Source organism: Filicampus tigris, chromosome 6, assembly GCF_054856515.1.
Source record: "Filicampus tigris isolate MCC_2025a chromosome 6, RoL_Ftig_1.0, whole genome shotgun sequence".
NCBI lineage: Eukaryota > Metazoa > Chordata > Actinopteri > Syngnathiformes > Syngnathidae > Filicampus > Filicampus tigris.
Window position 1 is genome coordinate 17,157,924 of NC_141222.1, and position 14,739 is coordinate 17,172,662.

Below are 14,739 nucleotides of genomic sequence, written 5' to 3' on the forward strand. Positions count from 1 at the left end.
GGAGTAGGAAATCATCTGAAATATACCTTAATTTGCAGTCTTTTGGGGAAAAAATTGGGAAATTTGGTGGGTGGAAATAGTTCCCAAGATGTCATAAATAAATTTAATATTTTCAAGTTGGAATGATTTGAATCATTTAATAAATGAGGATGGATGTGGTAAATACGTACAGTATTTTTTAAACTTTAGAGTTTTATTGTGAAAAATTTGGGAATTTCACTGTGAAAAGTATGGAATGTGGGAATTCTTAGAATATGTAAAATAGTCCTGAGATGTTCTGAATGAGGTCTGGGAGTTTTTGATGTCCTGAATTTTCTCAATATGTTAAAAGTTGGAATGGTTTGGATCAGTAGAGAAATATGGAAGGAGTAGAACATCAATATATCTTATATAATAATATCATAATAATTATTATTATTTTAATTTGTATTTCTTCTATTTTTATTGTGTTCTTTTTATTATGTTGACAATGAAAACAAAGGCAATGTAATTTCTTTAAAAATTCCGTTTGAATTCTGAAAAGTGAAAATTAAAATGCCGTGGAAAGAACTGAGATTGTGAATGCGCGACAGAATGTTTGGAATTAGTCGAGAAATGTGGAAGGAAGATATGAATATGTAAACTATCTATTTGTTTGGGAGTTTTGAGAATACAATTTTTCCTAAGACGGTTTGAATCAGGTGAATATTTTGAAGATGGAATTGGTTTCAATTGATGAAGAAATGTGGAAGGAGAACTGGTGACTTGACACATGAACAAATGGTCTGGGAGGCAACCTCCAAAAAGAAAAGGTGCCATTAGATGCGGAGTGGAAGCTGTGGACAGAAGGCGCCTTTGCTTGCCAACTGGAGTGCGCTCGCCGCCCGCAGCACGCCCCGAGCTTGTCTTTGACTCAAAGCCCGCGTTTCACTTCTTTTAGCCTCATTCGCATGTGGCGCGCTACACAGAAACCCGGCGCGCTCGCAGCCTGCCTCTTGTGCGTATGTGCATCTGTGTGTGTGTTTCCGGTGTTTGTGTGTACCGGAGGGTGGCTGTTTTCGTGCAGGTACAGCACGTTCGCGCTTCGGCATTCGCAAAATCACCTGGGGCACACCTGTGGAATAATCATGTTGTCTAATCAGCATCTTGCCACGCCTGTGGATTATCTCAGCAAAGGAGAAGTGATCACAATCACAGATCAGATTTTGGCACATTTGTGAACGATATTTGAGAGAAATGGGCCTTTTATGTATATTGAACAAGTTTTGGATCTTTGAGGCCAGTTTGTAAAAAATGGGGGAAAAGTTTGTTTGTTGCTGTTTTGTACAAAAAGACATTTTTTAATGCAAAACATCCCACAAAATTGGGTCAAATTGAGCCAAGTAATGGATCGGTCCTTTTTGACCCAACTGTTTTTAGACTATTCAAGGAATGCGTGAAGACTTGGAAAAGAAAGCCGGAAAAGTGCATTGGACTTTTGGATTTGAAATATACACTCTTCAAACTGCTGGGTCAAAGTAACCCAAATTGGGTGAAATAGCTAAACCAGCGCCGGGTCCAAAAGCGAGCGTGCTGTGCTGGGATGTTTATAACCAGTGCATTGGGTTGAGGATTTGATCACAGTACGTCCAAATTTTCATCCAACAAGGGGTAAAATCTACCCATTAGGATGAGTTAATTAAAGCTACGAAGAAATGAGTTACCAGGTTATCAGTACAGCTGTGGTTAAAAAGTAATACACATTTTTTAGCTGCCAACATTTTCTTAGAATTTTACATTAAATTTACTTCTCCTTCAGTACACTGACCGGTTTCAGCACTTCAGCATTCCCAAATCCAATCTTCAACCTAATATGCTAGGTCAATATAATTAACCCGACCTTAGGTAAAAGTAAACCAATCTGCTCAAAATCGTCAGCTGCGCAGTTAGTGGGTTGGTAAAATAACCAAGCATTTTTTAGTGCGCATCTTTAGTGGCACCAGTCCTGGAACCTTTGTGACACCCCTTATTGATAGAGTCTCCTTGACGTGACTTGGCACATGGGGGGGTGGGGTGGCGGGAAATTGCCGTGTGGCCATCCTCTGGCCACTGGCTTCTCGCAGCCTGGTGCTCGGAGCAGTGAAGTGGAAGTGAAAGAGGGCCGTTTGAACATAATCGCTTTTGACTGGCACGTGTTACACGCTCGGGCGCATCATTGATTGGGCGCTTGTTTGCTCAATCACGGCCCGGTCCCGCCCGTCTGCTCGGTTCTGGCGGTCTCTCCAAGTCCTGTTCGCGGAAAGCAAATGTGACGAGTTAAATTGAAGGATGGATGGCAACGACAAAGTTGAAACAACCACCCTGAATCATTCCCTAATCTTAGCACTTTGGCTTTTCCTCTATGGACACTCAGCATAACATCCTTCCTCCTCTTCCTCTCTTCCATTTCACTCTACCCACCACCGCCCCCGCTCCCACCCCACACCAACCTGCCCGAGTTCCAGACATGCTTTTTACAGTTCGGAGGATGTGGAAGAGCTTGGTGTCATGGGTCAATGTCACTCAGCCAGATGTTACCTCAGTCACACACAGATACAAGAACGGAGGAGATTCAATGTCCAGATGTGCTTATCCTGGAACTTCAAAGTTAAATTGATTGATAATCATCATCATACTGGTCCCAATGGTGGACAGTTGGGTGATTTTACTATATTTATTCAAAGTGCAGAGAAGTCACCTCAACCAGCTATCTTTCAACCAAAATCCCCCCAAAAATTCTATTTTTTTTCCCTTTTTTTTTTTTTTTTGTGGGGTGGGGGGGTAATTACAGATTTTTTTGTTACTTTTTTTGTGTTTCAATCCAAAATACAAAAAGTCATTGTAGTCTTGTAATGTTGGATTTTTATTTATAATTACACCATTAATTACACAAGGAAAAATCAATATAGTCACTTGCTCCTCACTTTATCTATTTATTTTTTTAATATAAACAAAGAAGACAATCCTAAAATGTTTTGGTTTTATTCAGTGGAGAACTCATTTAATTTGGGCTTTAATCCATTGCAGCCCTCTCCAAAAGGTCACGTGTACTGTGTTTTTAATGAGAAAAATAGCACTTTCTAATATTGTGCTTGATTAAAAACATACAGTATGTAAATAAATGAACTATTTTTGTCTTATTTCTCACATGGCTGTTGTGCTGGGGGCAACATCATTTACACGTAGCTATGGATCTATATGGACAAGGTCACTCCTCAGTAGGCCACAGTCATTTTAGTTGTTCTTCACAGAGGAAAAATAACATATGCGTGTAAGAATTTTAATCTGTCTACATGTTTGTTGCTCCATTGTTTGAGTTCAAATATCTGTTGCTTAAAGTATTATAACACCGCAACACTGACGCTTCTTTCATTCGCCAATGTGTCTTTGCATTGTGTGTTAGCATTAAGCTAGCAAATTTTCCCATGGCCAAGTTATGTGGTTATTTTAAACGCAAAATGTGATTTTTTTTTCTTCATTTTAGGTTTAATTTGACTGTAAACTTTAACTGGGAGTGTCAATACAGCCTCTTCGTTGAAAGGCAGATTAATCGGTCTGACCTCTGTTATGTTTTCAGTTGTTTTTCAGCTGTAAAAGGTGACGGCTTTTGTTTGGACAGCATTTTCCTTTCTGGTCTTACTTGTATTCCGCTTTTTTTTATCGACACATAATATCATCGCCGTTGTTACTTTTCTCGCTCCCGCATCATCTCGCAAGCGAAACGCAGAACTTTTTCCACAAGAAGATTCAAAGACAGAAAGGCTACACTGCAAGCCAAGACGCCACTAAGGGCAGCAATGGCTGTGATGTATTATTATTTTTATCTTTTATTTAGGATGATAACTCCTCTTGACAATGGCCGGTAAACAACAGTGTCTCTCTCTGCAGTGAGGTGAGCTATCACACTTTGATCTGATATTGATCGCCTCTCTCTCCTCTTGCTCCCTCCTTCTTCAATCACTCCCCAGTTAAAACATTGGCCGCGGCCCGAGGCGTTGAAGCATAGAAACGAGGTTAATTGATATTCTCTCTGCGCTGTAAAAAAATAAAATAAAATAAAATGATAATAATAATAAAATCAGAAACAGCTGAGGATACGCTCCAATTGCCAGTTGATTGTTTTGACTTGATTTCATTTGAATCATGAAAACGCCGCATGCAAATTGGGTGCGGTCCATAGCATTTTTGATGGATTGATATGTGAGATGACCCAAAATGAAATAAAAAGTGTCTTGGCTGTCAAAAAAGTTGCTCACTGGCGTGTTTTGATGCTTTTAATGTGACATTTAAGCAACACGAACTACTGTAATAAAATAGAAATTTAGGAATGTTGCTGTGAAAAAAAATATTACAAAATACTTGAATAATAAATAAATAAATAAATACATAAATGTAGATTACAGCATATAACATTGAGCCATAAAATAAACACAAATAAAACATTAACTGAACAAACACAATAATGAATACATAAATATAATAACAATGAGTAAATTTAAGTGATACATAAAAGACAAAGTGACTGAATAAAAGCATGCACATAAGTAATGAATTAAAAGAATCGATGTAGGTGAAAATTGACAAATGCACAGTGCAGTATTGATCATTACAATTTAAAAAAGATAAAATAAAAATTTAAAATCTAAAATTTAAATTAAGATGACTCCATGGATGGGAAAAAAATACTATTAATTAACTATTAGTTCACACAGTGATGATGCAACATTACATTTTAAAATGACTATCAATAAATAACATACAATTGTACCCTTGAATACTTAAATACATACATACATGCAGACACACTGTACAACACACATACATATATTTACACAAACAGACATAAAATGAAATAAAAAAACATTTAGGTCACAAATCCGCACAATGAGGGTACGACATTTATCATTAAATAATGAACTGAAATGCAATGAACTTAAAAGCTAATTAAATAAACTGGATAATTAATGATGCAATGTTAATCATTGAAATACAATACAATCACCATAATGAAATTAAATAAGGTATGATCATTTATTGCAATTTAACAAACTTTTTATTTTAGTACGTTCGCACACTTGATAGCAATATTTGCGTCATTGGTCATTCATTGATGGTGATTTGGAGGAAATATAATATTCATATCAAGTTTCTTGTTTGTTCACTCATTGATTGATGTGTTAATATCAAATTAAGGATTTATTTAACTTAATTGTGTTTTCACATTCTTTGTCATTTTTATGTTAAGGGAAAAAAAGTTTGCATGTGTTAGATTTTCTTATATGACTCTTTCATTTCTCCCTCTGCGGGAGCGGGGTGGAGGTAGGTGGGGTGCAGGTGTGTAAGGGCTGAGATGATGAAGTTTCAGCATTCAGGTGGATGTGTCATCCATTACAGCGAGCGGGAAGGCGGCAGATAAATCACCTTATCAGGCCCCGGCCTTCTCCCCGCTGAGCTGAGGCGGGCGAGCGAGGGGGGGAAATCCATCACGCTCCACAAATAGGACATGACTCAGACATCAACGCGCTTGTGTACATGCTGAGGTGCGGCTTTAACACCGCACTGCACCTCCTCTCGGGGGCGTCGTCACGGAAATCTGGGCTTACCTTGTACTTACATCCTGGTGCCAAGACCGTACCATTTTTGTTCAATCCTGGTGCGAGAGAATGGTTAGAAAGGTGACTTAAAGTGCAAAACAATTACATTATTATGGTTGGGTCATACCACTTTTTTTACTGGGATGGGGGAACTCTTTCCATAGTGACTGGGATTGTGGTTGAATGTGATTATTTTAACAAACAAACAAACAAACAAAAAAAACAGGGCTGGACAAAAATGACGGTACCACTAGAAAAGATTGAAAATAATGTGACCATATAGGGACATGTTCGACTAAGGTGTGTCCTCTAATTCAGGGGTCCACAACCACCGGGCTGCTTTTATTTTGAAGGCCGGGAAGTGTGAAGGAGGGGAAGTGTTGAAAATAAGTAACTCGTTGAATGCTTGCAGACTTGTCGTCTGTTGGACCCAAATAATTATACAATACGACAAAACCAAACCCAGGGCTCGCAATGGAAGTTAGTACACGCAGCTGGGTAAGTACGTGAGTAAGTGGCGCGTTTGAAGCGTGTCCACAGCGGGTTTAAATAGTAAGTTAGCCAGCTAATTGTCTTTAAATAAACCTGTTCCGTTAGCATCTCTGCCGCGGAGCCATCATGCACGCCTTTTTTTTGTGGGGGGGGGGGGGGGGGGGGGGGGGGGCGTTGGTCAGAACGGCGCGGGGCCGACAATGTTTATGAATACGGCCGGGTCATCGCAGCCAGAAGGGTACCAGGTCAAGGGTGGAGGGTCGCGGCCGGACGGCCAAAAAAGAGTCAAGTGCCCAGCTCTGCAAATGATTAAAACAAATAGATATATTAGGCACCGCGCGCATACCCCGCACCCCCCTCGCTGACGGAGAATAGTTACGGGGCCGGACGGCGAACGGTATAGACTTGTATGAACCGGTCTGTGGCAGCAAACAAGTTAATGACCACTGCTCTAATTAGCATCAGTGCTGTCTTCAAACTTGTACGTCAGTCGGCCTAATTAAAGGGTGAAAAGTAGTACCTGTGCTGTTTGGTAATGTGGTGTGTACCGCATTCAACATGGACCAGAGGAAACAAAGGAAAGAGTTGTCTCAGGAGAGTAGAAAGAAAATTTGCACGTGAAAGATAGAGGCTACTGTGTAAGACTATCTCCAAATAGCTGCATGTTCCTGTGACTAGAGTACAGTTGCACATATTCCACTGTGTTCTTGCTTTGAAAACGTTGGGGTTTAATTCCCCATTCATCACAAATTTCTCAAATGTTTAATTACAAATCTTAACACACGCACACACACACATGCGCACACACAATCACACAGAGTTACTGTACATCTATGGCTTCCCATGGCCGGTTGCCAGGCAACAATAATGACAGTGACCTTTTAGAAATCAGTGGGATACGTCTCACTTGTGGGGCCTTGCCGCTTATCACAGTGCTCGCAACACACACACTCACACGCACACATTTTTACACAACGCCACACAGAGCCTTTTTTTTTTTCCATTTAAGCGCATTTTTGCCCTTGAGGAAACCCGGAGGAGTTATCGTTCCCCCCACTAGCTGCTTGTCACCATAACCCCCCCCCCCCCCCCCTCCCTTCTTCCACGTCCTCTTACCGTAAGAACAGCCTATTGGTATTCAGCAGTACAGGTATGTTAAGACAGCAGAGGGCTTTTTAAACATCTTAGTCGCTGTTTGTTCTGACTCCGGCGGGGGCCCCTGGTGTCGTACACCGGGGTGCTTTGGGAATAAGACAAGGAGAATTGCAAATTTGTTTTTCGCTGGCGACACGTGCTGTGTAGCTCGGCTCGAGTGTTTTGTACATAAACACGCTCAAAGGTGGAGTGTTTTGTTTAATTTTTTCTGGTGTTTTATTTTTCTTCTCGGGCAACCGGGTGGTTCACTGTTTTGATTAATGACTTGTCTACAAGGCACGTTTGATGCTGTTGTTGTTTTGTTGGAACAAAATGGCATGATGTGCGGTATGGGCATTGTTAAAAGGGAAGTATTATAAATAAATGACTTTTGATGGATTGTATATAAATAGTTGTGGTTGTGAAATTAAACAACCAGGTAAATCGTGTCTCTGTGTTTAGTTGTTAGTTTTATCATTGCTAGCAGGCCCCTCCTGATTGGACCGTGTCATCTTTTGATATTGAAGCTGGAAGAAAAAGTGGTGCTTTTACAAAGTTTGTACCTGTGCAGTTTTTTCCAGTTTATCCAGCAGAACATTTGTGAAACTGGCTACGTTTACATGGACACGTACAGGTATATTCGTATTAAATGGATGATTGGAATAAAAATGCTTCATGTACACACCCCATTCGGAATATTCTGACACGATCAAGATTTTATTCCAAATGAGAGAGGTCGTTTATGTCGTTTGTTAATCCAAACGACACGCATGAAAACACTTTTTCGGAACAAACCGTCCTTACCCCGCATGTCTGTGACGTCAGTATATGCGTTTCTGTTATTCCTGGAAGCTAGAAGAAGCAAAGCAAGCGAAAAACATGGTGGGCGCACAACTGAGCTGGTACATTTGCAGCTCCATTAGGAAGTGTTAACTTCATGCAACAGCACAAATGGGAAAAATATGCAAAATAATGCTAACGTTTAAAGTAGAAATGGACGGAGCGATGTTTTGTTGACACGGAATTCGCTATGGCTTCTTCTTCTCTACTACTACTTCCGGTATATTTGGTCAACGCACGTCAAAATTTGTTCTGATCAAAAGTGTGATGCATGAACACACAACTCCTAATCAGATAACAATTTTTCGTGTCCATGAAAACTATGCATCTGATCAGAATTTTAATCCGAACTCTGATCAGATTAAAGAGGTTTTGTCCATGTAAATGTAGCCACTGTTGCAAGATCCTTGAGCATGCTGATATTCTTACTATATTTTTAAGACGGAGCTCCACTTTTCTAGAAAATTAATGGATCAAGTACAGTTCCATGAGAAACTCCACTCAGAAATTATTGTTGATTGATTGTTATTACTTTAGATGGATGTGCGAACCATCATCGTGTAAAATCATATTTGCAAGCCACACTATAGGCTATGTATTGTGACGAGTGGAAATTCCACTAAAAATGGAACAAAAAATGGATTTTCCGACAACCTTCTGGGAAGACCTATAAAATATTGGAGTGATTTTTTTTTTCCATTTATGCAGATGATCATGAGGCCATAATGCTTTTTGACTTACATTCAATATTTGTGTAATATTGTGTGTAGGGATTTTTGGTTCAACCTTTATAGAAAATGAAAGGCTCTTTTACAGTTCCATGTGCAACTCTGCTCAAAATTCTTCCTGACCGATTGTTGTCACCTTGGACGAACGTTGAAGCCATCATGGAAATTATTTATGTGATTCTCAGTGTATGGACAGAAGCATTGGGACAAGTGAAGATTCCACCAACAGGAAGAAACAACAGAAAGAGAATAAAATGTGCAGTTTCTGCAAGGTGTTGGTATGTACTGTATCCGTGGGAATTCTGTCTGTTTTTGTGACATCACTGACACTGCTGCAAGGACCTTAAGACCCCATCCCATTGAGGGGCGGACATTTCTGACTGTTGGCAACGGAGGGGTTTTTTTTCCGCTGCCTTCAAAGACACTCGCATTTGTTCGCCGCTCACTAGGATACGGGTTTCATGCAGGTTGAGTGCGATTAAAGACAAATATGGTGTGTAACTTATATAGAGAATGAGTGAGTCTAGTTAATTTCTCTGATGAACTGCAAATCCTTTTCTAAATTATTGCTATTGCTTTGGATGGATGTTGGCGTTATTGTCACGCAAAACCTCGTATGCGACTGACTGTTTATGGAATAATGTATTGGCACAAGTGGAGATTCTACCCATGAAAGTGAAAATAAAAATAAAAGAAAGATGGTTACATTATTTTGGTCTTGATATTCCACGATTTTGCACTGTGAGAAAGTTTGGTTCAGCTTTGATCATAAATGAATGGATTGAGCATATTTCCTTGAGAACTGCTACTCAAAATCCGTTATCTATTTTGAATTATATTTAAGGGACAAGCAATACCTCCATCCATCCATTATCCATCCCGCTTATCCTCACAAGGGTCGCGGGCGTGCTGGAGCCTATCCCAGTTGTTTTCGGGCAGTAGGCGGGGTACACCCCGAACTGGTTGCCAGCCAATCCTAGGGCACACAGAGACAAACAATCACACACACACAATCACACTTAAGGGCAATTTAGAGTGTTCAATCAACTTACCATGCATGTTTTTGGAATGTGGGAGGAAACCGTAGTACGCGGAGAAAACCCACGCAGGCACGGGGAGAGCATGCAAACTCCACATAGGGAGGCCGGAGCCGGGATCAAACCCACGACTTCTGAAATGTGAGGCAGACGTGCTAACCAGTCGCCCACCGTGCCGCCACAAGCAATACCTAAAATCTTTATAGAAAATGAAAGGATCTATTACATTTCCCTGAGGGACGGCGCTGAAAATTCTTCCCTGCTGTATGTTGTTTCTTTGAATGAATACTGGAGTCATGGTCGTGCAAAAAAATCTCATCTCACGTAGTCCCACCTCTGGTGTCCATGCAGTATATGTCAATGTCCGATTTAAGACGGACACAACAGGGGAGCAGTTGAAACAAAAGCAACAGAAAGTTTCCCGGGGCGTAGATCATGTACAGAATCGTGAGAACCTTCTGTGTTGTCTCTTAAGTCCACCTGGCTTGCATGTGAATGACAAAAACCTGTGTCTGTCGCCACTTTTACGAAATCCTTTACAAGTGCCTTGACACCGGGGCCTCTGCCTTGTGCAGCCTGTATATTTCTATTCATAATTGATGGCCAGGACCCAGACAGACAGAGCACTACACATGTAATATGGATTCGCTCTCGGTTACAGATGCATGCCCTCATCTGGACTTGACTCTCAGCTGTGTGTGCCCACACAGAAGACGGTGTGGGTGTGTGATATGAGTTTTTGGTTGGCAATTACTAACATTGTTTAATGCTTAGTTGGTTTGTTGCTCAAAAATATAACAGGGTACCTTGGGTATTCTGACTCGGTTATCCAAGGTCAGTCAATACCATAAAGGCAAGATCGGAACTATGTTGCCACTCCACGAGCTACCACTACATCTAGGGGAAGAATTTGATAAATTGGATTCTACATACATAAAACTCCATCCATCCATCCATTACCTTTACCGCTTATCCTCACAAGGGTCACGGGCGTGCTGGAGCCTATCGCAGCAATCATCGGGCAGTAGGTGGGTGAAACCCTGAACTGGTTGCCAGCCAATCGCAGATACATAAAACTGAAATACATATATTTTGCAGAGATGGGCAAAATATATCGTCATTCGTCAGCAGCCTGATCATCTGTCAATCTGTCTATTTTGAAAGCCGTTCCAAACTGTAACCGTCTGTCAGTCAGTCCGTCATGTTGTTTTAACCGCACTTCCATCAGTAAACATCAAAGGTCCGCCAGTCCATCTATCATCAATCCAGAAAAAAAAGGTCCAACAGGTGAAAAATCCATCCAGTCATTCATCCATTATCTGAACCAATTGGATGAAAATAGTAAAGTTTTGCTTACCTTAACCAGAATCCTGTGAATGACCAGAATCACATTGTTACCAAAGGTACAATCCTGCAGAGATGGGCACTTTACCCTTTTTTTGCGGTCCGTCCTCTGTCCGCGGCCTGGGTACCCTTCCGTCCTTGTCCCTTCATCCTTATTCATAAAAATAATCGTCCTCCAACCCTCTCCGTCCTCATGCTTTTAAAGCGCTTACGTCCTTACATTCCATTGGTCTCCTGCCAGTACTTGTTCCAACCCCTGTCAGGGAGTTGGGTTAGGTTTATGGTGACATATAACCAGAATTTCGGATTGGATGAAGAACAGAAAAATAGTTACGTTGACACGTATGAAGTTAACACGATTGAACTTGTTGTAAGCAAAACTATATTTAGACTAGACCACTCAAGAGAGTACTGGCCTCCACCTGTGTTTATTTATTCATTTATCTGTTCGGATCCTGCCAAAATGAAAAAAAAAAGACTTAAGTGACATTTTGGCCTCAGCGGAGGTCTGGGCCCTCTAGCACTCTCTAGCTTGAGGGCGCAGACCTCAGTTGTGGATTTAAAATTTGATTTGGGTTTGTCATGAATGTCACAGTTTTCTCTTGTTCCATATTGAAGTTTGTTGGAAATTGGTTAAATAGTCTTTAGATGCCAAAAAGCTTTGTAATTTAGTGTCTTTTTTTTGTTGTTCTTCTGTCTTAGATCACCTGGTTCCTGTCAGGGCTTAATTGGATGAATTCCTCTTAAGGACTCCTCAAAGTATGAGTCCTGTAATACCTCCAAATGGCTGCCTCAAACCAACTGGCTTTCATTTCAGGTATGTATCCTTGAAACATTTTCATGCATTCTGTTGTGATAGACATGTCCACCCAATTCCATGTCAATCACGGGGGGCAGATCACCTTCCAGGCATCAGTTGTCATGATCCCTCGATGTTCCTCCTCGTGATCCCTTCATTTACATTAATTAGCCTCGGCAGAAAGAAGTTTCACACCTTCTGTCTAGGATACCTGCTTCTTATTGGAACCTTTAGGAGTGGTACTTTGTCCAAGTACAAGCCTTGGAATTCTTGCCCAAAATAGCCGCTTCAAACCAAAATGACTGACTTCCTGTTCAATTTGAGGCTTGGGCCCTTGAGCCTTTTTTTTGCATCCTTCATCTCCAACAATGTTTGTGTTGATCTGCGAAGCAGGTATCAGTGTATAACTTTTTCTAACGCTACCTCATTTTGGGGGGGGGGGGGGCGCGATGCATTTTCCCTAACTTTTTCTTGCCATTGTTTGCTGTGAAGGAGAACAGTGATGACAACTGACTGGGCGTGTGTTGCATAATAGTCCATGTTTTGAATTATTTTCTCCTCACGCATTAACTGCTCTTGTGCTAATTAATTGAGTGCTTCAATGGCGCCTCACAGTAACCACCACCAAACCCAGAGTCCCACTGCCCCTCAGTCCTCCAGTCTCCGCTGGAGTTCATGGGGGCCAGAGTTCATAGTGCGTGTTTCTATAGCAACACATGACATGTGTCACCCACCAAAACAGGCACTCTCTCAATCCTCAGTAATGGGTTTGACCTTCGAACCCTGTCTCTCTAGCAGACCGGCATCCCTAGTGCAAGAAGAGCCGCTTGCAATGGTAGACTGCAGCCACACAAGTGTTAATGATCCATGAGGCGCTGTCATGTCCTCTCGGAGTGGACAGGTGAGGCTAATGCCAGAGGCTACAGAAGGGAATCATGGAGTAACTTCTGATCAATTTTTTTTTCCCCAAAGTTGTCTGCTATTGGTTTACTAACAGCCTGCTCTGTTTATGACAGTTTTGAGAGTCTTTGCTTAACATCCAAAAACTAGCAAAACAAGATGACCAAAGTTATTGGAACTTCATTTAATAGCACAAAGTAACAAGTGTCAGCTCTATTCTTGGCGGAAATATGAGTGTTCACTGTTCATCTAGAAAAATAAATAACAAGGAGTAGGAACAGCCAAATGTTCAAAAAATAATGTTCATTGTCCTCGCTTGGTTTATTAACACAAAGTACCAACATTCAACTCAACTCATGACAGTGAACATGAGTCTTGTACATTCATTAAACAAATAAAATAAAATATATTAAAAAATAATAATAATAATAAAGAAAGCATGGCAAGTACTGGAGCAGACAAATGTTGAAAAGTTAAATGTTAATTTCCCAAGGCTGCCTGTATTTATTTACAAAATGTAGTATTGGTCAGAATTTTTTGATTGACTTAAAAACTACAACCTCACACAGGTCCCCCCTCATCACTACACCACACACATCCAATCAGCTCCTCCCGCCAGCGTGGCCCGCTGCATTATTTATGTGCACTAATCAGGAACCCCCAGCTCCGGTCTGCGAGCCACCCTACCGCTAACATCACTTCCCTGACCCGACCCTCCCTGTTTCCCCACAGCGTTGCTGTGTGTTTACGCTAACGTCTGCTCATTAAGGGCTAGCCATGCCAAGCTAGCACTGGCTTGCTTTTTAACACTCTCTAACCAGCCAAGTCATCCGGTGGCGTCCAGGGTACAGCTCTGAGATTATCTGGAACAACAGGCGAAATGCACATCAGTAGCTAGCACGCATCTGTGCCTACACGCAGATGTGGCCCACGAGGACCTGCGATCCAGCTCCATTATTGCCGTAATTAGCGCTCCCCGGTGGGGTCCATGCTGCCAGCTATGTGAGCCGTGACCTCCTCCCGGGAAGCAGACTGAGGGCAGAGGGCTCCGAGCCTCTGCTAGCAACTCAGCTGTTTGCTCAGTTGAGGCCCGGGTTCACAAAGCATTTCATTTCTCCCAACCAAAATGTTTATTCGTGACAAAACGCAAACATGCAGGTGCAGGAACAGACAATCTACAGTGGTAATACTAACATGTAGCAACATAGCAATCGTGACCAAAAAGTAAAGGACAAGAACACAAATTTGACTTGGCTCTTGAAGTTTCCCAATGGTGCAAGCTGTTCGGTGTTAGTTAGGAATTTTAATATGTGGCCACCAAGCATAAGGGTGAGAACACACATTTCTGATTAGGCTAGATTGGCAAATTTAAGTTGGTGTGGCTTTTGGAGTTTAGTCATATGAAAAGACCAGACTGGCGTTCATAATGCTATCAAATAGAAAGGAACACATGAGAATGGTTTAGTGTTAGTAATGCCAACATGTAGCCATCAAGCACTGAGGCGTGTGAAAGTAAGCACGTGCACAAATTTCCCCTAGGAAAGATTGTCCCTTTTTCTGAAGACGTAAACCAAGTCGGCATTCGTAATGCTAAACATATTTTGAGAAAGACCCATTTGACAAAAGTTGACATGGTTTTCAGAGTTTCCCAAAGTTGCAAGCTGTGGTCCGTTTTTGTAATGCTAACATGTAGCCACCTAGCATTGTGTCTTAACTGTAAAGGGTGGGAACACAATTTACCCGAAGGCTAGGTCAGCTTGGCTTGATTTTCCAGGATTACCCGAAAGCCTAAACAACGTCGGTGGGAACGTGAATAAGGAGTGGTTAGCAGGTCTCCCGCGCAGTCGAGAGGTCCCTGATTGGAATCTTCTTCT

The 14,739-nt window shown here is 41.4% G+C and overlaps 1 protein-coding gene across 6 annotated transcripts in view; it reads left to right on the forward strand.

Moving 5' to 3' along the window:
- Window positions 1–5,975: 5,975 nt before the first annotated feature.
- LOC147146034 (uncharacterized) overlaps window positions 5,976–14,739 on the forward strand; it is an 85,857-nt gene continuing 77,093 nt past the window's right edge. For 5 of the 6 annotated variants that reach the window (XR_015087192.1, XR_015087193.1, XR_015087195.1 and 2 more), the window contains exons 1-2: window positions 5,976–6,089; window positions 11,869–11,983. Coding sequence is in view for 2 of the 6 variants with exons in the window: in XM_086033901.1 (XP_085890027.1) it covers window positions 11,950–11,983 (34 nt within the window). In the remaining 4 variants the exon portion in view is untranslated. Of the gene's footprint in view, window positions 6,090–8,970; window positions 9,064–11,868; window positions 11,984–14,739 lie in introns of all 6 variants that reach the window. The other variant, XM_086033902.1, reaches the window with a different exon arrangement.